Consider the following 6,071-nt stretch of genomic DNA (forward strand, 5'->3'; position numbering starts at 1 on the left):
ATGTTAAGAGCAGCCGCTGCAGCGGCAAGGGGGAATATCTATAAAAGAACCCCCATAGCTCTCGATACACTCCGTGCTGCTGCTCGTGCTGCTGCACCTGCAGCAGCAGCAACAGCAACAGCAACGGCAACAAGTACTGCAGCAACAACTGTTGCTTATGCTGCTGCAAATGAGACAGCTCGCTTTGCCTCTTCCTATAGGAGGCCCACGAAGATCGCCCAGCAGCCACACCAACGACTGCTGCAGCAACAGCAACTGCAGCAACAGCAGCAGCAACCGCAGCAGCAGCAGCAACGAGGGCTTGCATGCGAGAGTACTGCTGCCCTCATCAGGCAGCTGCAGGGGCAGCTGGACAGCAGCAAGTTTACTTCACAGAAGGAAGGCTGTGTTATCGAAGCACTAGGTACTGCTGCTGCTGCTGCTGCTGCTGTTGTCTGTTCTGCGGTTGCATGCGCTCTTGCTGATGTTCTTGCTGCTGGTGCTGCTGCTAGTGTGCTGCTGTTGTTCCTGTTCGTGTTGCTGCTAACATGTTGCTGCTGTTGTACTGCATCCGTGTAGCTGCTGACTGATCTGTGCTCGCTGCTGCTGCATGCGCTACATGCATGCCTGTACGTCATGCTGTCGTGCTGCTCACGCACATTAGCAGCAGCAGCTGCTGCTGCTGTTCTTTCCCCTCAGCTTCTGCTGCTGTTGGGTTCACTGTCAATCTATGTTGCTACTGCAGCTGTTGCAGTGCTGTTACTGCAGCCGCTGCTGTGCTGCAGCAGCTACTGGTGCTGCAGCATTTACTGGATCCGTTACTGCTGTTGCTGCTGTTATACAACATATTCTGCTGCTGCTGCTGCTGCTGCTGCTGCTGCATTCAGGAGACTTGTGTTTATGTGAAGGACTTGAAGGAGCAAGACTAGGCGATTTGGTGCTGCTGAAGAACACAAATGCTGCTGCTGTTGTGCTGCAGCTGCTAACAAATCATGTAGTTGTGGGGCAGCTGCAGGGGACAGCAGCAGCAGCAACTCCTGCTGCTGCTGCTGCTGCTGCAGGTAGTTGGGGTGGTGCAGCGGCAGCACCACCAACAGCACAATGCAGTTTTGATGAGTTGCTGCGGCGGCTGCAGCAGCAACAGCAGATCCCAATAGAGACCCCATGCAAACTTTCAGATGCTGCATGCAGCAGCAACAGCAGCAGCAGTAGCAGCAGCAAGGAATTTTGGGAGGAATGTGGTGTATCCGTTGAGCTGCTGTCAGCTGCTGACGCGCTGCTGCAGCTGCACCAGGAAGCCACAGCAGCAGCAGCAGCAGCAAATCTGCAGCGTCCTCCACCGGCCTTGCCCATATGGGGCCCTCAGCAGCAGCGCAGGAGCAACAACAACAGCAGCAGCAGCAGCAGGCCGCTGCTTCTGTCTGGGTGGGCCCCTTTAGATAGTTTGCTGCCGCAGCAGGCAGGGGACGTGCTGCTGCTGCAAGGACCCCAAGGAGATGGGAAGACAGCGGTGCTGCTGCAGAGTCTTGCATCATGGCTGCAGCAACTATCAGCAGCAGCTGCTGCTGCAGCGCCAGCAGCAGCACCAGCCGAGACACCAGAGGCGGCAGCAGTGCTCGTACTCTTGGGAATGTCTCCTTCTGCCCTAAAGGAAAAGTTACTGCTGCTGCGCAGAGCCCTCGGTGCTGCGGCAGAGCAGCAGCAACAGCAGCAGCGTATTCAACTGAAGGTGGTGTACGTACACCCCGCAGCGCATACTGCTGTGTCAGCCTTTGCGGCGCCTCTAATAGGCCTGCGTCTGGCGCAGGTGCTGCAGCGCAGCAGCAGCAGCAGCAGCAGCAGCAGCAGCAGCAGGACTGCAGGTGTGGTGTTTGTAGTTGATGGGCTTGAGGCCCATGAGGAAGGTGCAGCAGGAATTGCTGCTGCGCTGCAGCAGCTGCTGCCAGCAGCAGAGAGACAATTAAGTAGTCCCTTTGGCCTCCGCCATTCTATATACGGTGTCATTGCATGCGATGATGCAGGCACTGCAGCAGCAATGCGGCATCTGCAGCAGCAGCAGCAGCAACGGCAGCAGGTCATGCCACTAACCCGTATCTTCTCTGTTAACACAACTGGGACGGAACCCGCAGCAGCAGCAGCAGCAGCAGCTACTGGCTGCCACGGCGATGCTGCTGTTGCTGCTTTAACCCCGTTGGTAAGCTCGAGTATTCCCTTCACTACTCCTATCAGCAGCAGCAGCAACAGCAGCAGCAGCAGCAGCAGCGCTGTGATCCCCGCAGTGGATTGGAAAGGACTGCTGCAGCAGTCTCCTCATTGGGCATTGGCTGAGCAATTTGCCTCGTTAACAAGCTGCTGCTTCTCTCCTGCATTTGCTGCTGACGCTGCTGATGTTACGGTGCTGCAGCAGCAGCAGCAAGCTGCACTGGATGTTGCAGAGACTCTCATTCGAGGGAGCCGCAGCAGCATCTACTGCAGCACGACAGCAGCAGCAGCAACGCAGCCGCTGCTGCTACGGATTGCTGCTGCTGCGTTTCTATGGCAGCAACAGCGCGTCCAGTATGAGGGACCCAGGCAGCAGCTGCTGCAGCGCCTAGGCCTCCACGTAGAGGATCAGGAAGCAGGGGAGATGCGGAGTTTGCAGCTTGCTGCTGCAGTTGTTACAGTAAAGCAGCAGCCAAGAAGCCTGTCGCAGCAGCTGCTGCTGCTTCGCGCTGCTGCCTTCTACTATTTCGACCCCTACAGCAGCAGCAACAACAACAACAGAAACAGCAGCAGCGTGGTATCCAAAGCAGCAGCATTTTGCCAGCAGCTACTAGATCAATTCCCTGCAGCAAATCCCCAGCTATGGGCTGAAGTTGAAGACCATCTGCGGTGTACAGGCACGGCAGCAGCAGCAGCAGCAGCAGCAGCAGCAGCGCCTCCTGAAGCAGCTGCTGGTGCTCTGCAGCAGCTGCAAGACCCTCGAGAGGAAGCTGCTGCTGCACTTCTGTTGCTGCGACGAATAGACGAGGCCCTCTTCTCCCTCCGTGAATATCTCCCTTTAACCCGAACTGTACGCGGATGGGGCCCCCCGCAGTACCCTACGGTACCCTAATGGTCCCCTGCACTGTACCCTATTTGGGCTTCTGAGGGGCCTCTTAAGGTCCCCTAGAGGCCTCTGTTGGGGATCCCCCAGGGGCCCCCACGTAGATATCTCTACTAGGTTACTAGGTAGATAATTACCTTCTTGGGGGCCCCCAAGGGTACCTCTCTACTCACAATCGAGGGCCCCTCTTCCCTCTTGGTAAGTGTATCTACCCCAGGGGCCCCCTAGGGGCCCCCATGGCCCCCCGTTTACCGTATCCCGTTTGCTGCAGAGACAGAGACAGCTGGAGGGGCCCCCCGTAGGGGACTCCAGGAGGTGGTGTGGGGCCCCACAATTAAGTTGTTTAAATGCATGTATGTGTCTTCTTCTGCACTATCTACTTCTTGCTGCTGCTGCTGCTGCTGCTGCTGCTAAGTGTGTCCTGTACTGCTGCTGCATGCAATTGGAGGCATTTACTGCCCAACGGTCAGAGGTTGTTTGTCTGCTGCTGCTGCTGCTGCCAGCAACCAAAAAAGCCCGACACATTATGCTGCATGCACACTGTAGCAGCAGCAGCAGCAATAGTGAACACAAATGGGCGCCAATGGCGCCGCCACCACAGCAGTAGCTGAGCAGCTCCTGGCACAGCAGCTGCAGCAGCTGCTGCGCTCGCTGCCACTTATATATCCCAGAGTTAATTGGTGCTGCTGCTGCTGCTGCTGCTGCGCCTGCGATCTCAGACTCCGCAGTAAATGGGTGCTGCTGCTGCTACTGCTGCAGCAACGGTGTCGGGCGTTGCTGCTGGCATATCAGAGCAGCAGCAGCCACCAGCTGAATCAGTACGTAACACAGTAACGATCAGCAACAACAGCAACAACAGCAACAACAATAACAGCAGCAGCAGCAGCAGCAGCAGCACTTACTCATCGAATAGGCTACCTGATGACCCATTCTTAGGCTGCGGCTCAGCAAATATGCTGCTGCTGCTGCCTCCCCCCTTAATAAGGGAAGACATTAATGCCTGATGCTTCTGCTGCAGTGCTTCCTTCTTCTTGCGCTGCTCTTCTTCTCTTCTTTTCCTTTCTTCTTCTTGCTGCTGCTGCAGCAGCAGCAGCCGGCGTTGCTCCTGCTCACGCTGTTGCTGCTCACGCTCACGCTGCTGCTGCAGCAACAACTGCTGGTGCAACTCCTGCTGCCGACGCTCCTCTGCTAGTCGCTGCTGCTGCTGCCGCAGCAGCAACTGCTGCTGCAGCAAATCTGCATGCGATCCGTTTGCTGCTGGTGGGGTCGGGGGAGACACAATGTGCCCTCTCCTAAGACCCCTTCTCGCGGCCTCCGTGCTGCTGCCTGCTGCTGCTGCTGCTGCTGCGGCTGCTGCACTTGCGGCTGCTGCCGTCTCTATTCCGCTGCGGCCTGACTGCATAAGACTTAAAATCTGCTTCATTAGCTGCTGGCCTGCTGTCTGCTGCTGCAGCAGCTGCTGCAACAATATCTCCTGTTGCTGCTGCTGCTGCTGAACCCCCTTCAGCTCAGCAGCAAGCCGCTCCACAGCTGCTGCAACCGTCTCTCCCCCGCATGCACACACCGTCAGATGCTGCTGCTGCTGGTGCAGACGTAGGCGCCGCATTTGCTCTGCTGCTGCTGCCTGCTGCTGCTGCATGTCCTTGGTCTCCCGTTGAAGCTGTGCCGTTGCTGCAGCAGAGAATCCATCTCCTGCAGGACTGACATCTGCTTCTGCTGCAGTTGTTGGATCGGGTGCATCGCGCCAATCCCCCAACTGTCCTGCACCAGCAGGTGCTGCTGCAGCACCTGCTGCTGTTCCTGCTGCAGTTCCTGTAACACCAGCGCTGCGGGCTGGCCCCACAACAGGAAAGGCCTCTGTTGCACTTTCGCTGCTGCAGAGTCTAACGTGGGGATCACATACTGATTCTTCTCCTAGCAGCATCTCGTCGTCCTGCTGCAGTCCAGCAGCAGCAGCGGCAGCAAGAGCAGCAGCAGATGGTGGTGGTGGTGGTGGTGGTGGTGGTGGTACTGGTGCTGCTGCTTGAGGCACCGACGACGGCCAGTGATGGTCAATCGGGGGAGGATAACGAGGAGAGGTAGCAGCAGTTGCTGCAGCAGCTGGTGCAGCAGCACCAGTATCAGCACCGGGAGATGCAATTTGTGCCTTTTGCTGCTGGGATGCGCTGCGCCTGGGAGATTCCCAGGTGTCTTCTTCCTCCCACATGGTGGAGGGCATCCTCTTGGCGTTTAGGTGTATGTACAGGTTGTGTGTGTTTAGCTGCCTGCAGCAGCAGCTGCTGCTGCTGCTGGTGTTTCAGCTCTGCCGCTGGTGGTGGAGGGGGCCCTAAAGGCCTCTGGCAAGCCCAGGGGTCTTGTTGACAGTGCAGCAAGTACCTACCTGCTGCTGCTCCTAGACCAGTGGTCTGCTGTAAGCACGATCACTGACACCGCAGGCAGCGGCGGTGTTGCTGCTGCAGCAACTCGCTGCAACAGCTCGAAGCAGCACGAGAGCAGCAGCGGCAGTACCAGCGGCAATTGGAACAATCTTATCTCCTACCGGGGAGAAATACACAAAAAAGAAAGGCAAAGAATAATCAACAGACACTGCAAACAACAGCCCTCTGTGACGACTGCAGCAACTGTAGCAACAGCAGCAGCAGCAGCAGCAGCAGCAGCCCCACCTGCTGCAGCAAGCTTGTCTGGGGGTTGCGTTGTATTGTTTGCCTCAATAAGAACAAAATTAATTAATTGTTTTATTTATTTCTTGCTGCATATTTTAATATTTCAATATAAATAGGCTCATTCCTATAAACAGATCTGCTGCTCTGCTGTGCTGCACAGCGAGGAGGGAGGCGGATGGGCGTTGCTGCTGCTCCTCCTCCTGCTGCTGCGCCTCCTCCTCCTCCTGCCTTCTCCTTAGTCAACAATATTTGCTGCTCATTCTGCTCTTACTGCAGTGTTCATACTCGGGCTGCTGCCTCCTCCTCCCCCCCGATCCGCTGGCTAGCAGATCTAATTAGATCGC

General features: G+C 56.7%; 2 protein-coding genes across 2 annotated transcripts; one reads left to right on the forward strand and one right to left on the reverse strand.

The window, feature by feature from the left end:
• EMWEY_00029420 (hypothetical protein, conserved) lies at positions 1-3,073 on the forward strand (the record flags this gene model as incomplete). The annotated part of the gene is made up of 2 exons (XM_013481503.1): positions 1-403; positions 867-3,073. The coding sequence occupies 2 exons, from the start codon at positions 1-3 to the stop codon at positions 3,071-3,073; spliced, it is 2,610 nt and encodes an 869-aa protein (XP_013336957.1).
• Positions 3,074-3,962: 889 nt separating this feature from the next.
• Positions 3,963-5,282, reverse strand: EMWEY_00029430 (hypothetical protein, conserved; the record flags this gene model as incomplete). Its single annotated transcript, XM_013481504.1, has 1 exon — positions 3,963-5,282. The coding sequence occupies one exon, from the start codon at positions 5,280-5,282 to the stop codon at positions 3,963-3,965; it is 1,320 nt and encodes a 439-aa protein (XP_013336958.1).
• Positions 5,283-6,071: the final 789 nt, after the last annotated feature.

The sequence above is a fragment of the Eimeria maxima genome, genomic scaffold, assembly GCF_000499605.1.
Source record: "Eimeria maxima Weybridge genomic scaffold, Emw_scaff347, whole genome shotgun sequence".
Lineage (NCBI taxonomy): Eukaryota > Apicomplexa > Conoidasida > Eucoccidiorida > Eimeriidae > Eimeria > Eimeria maxima.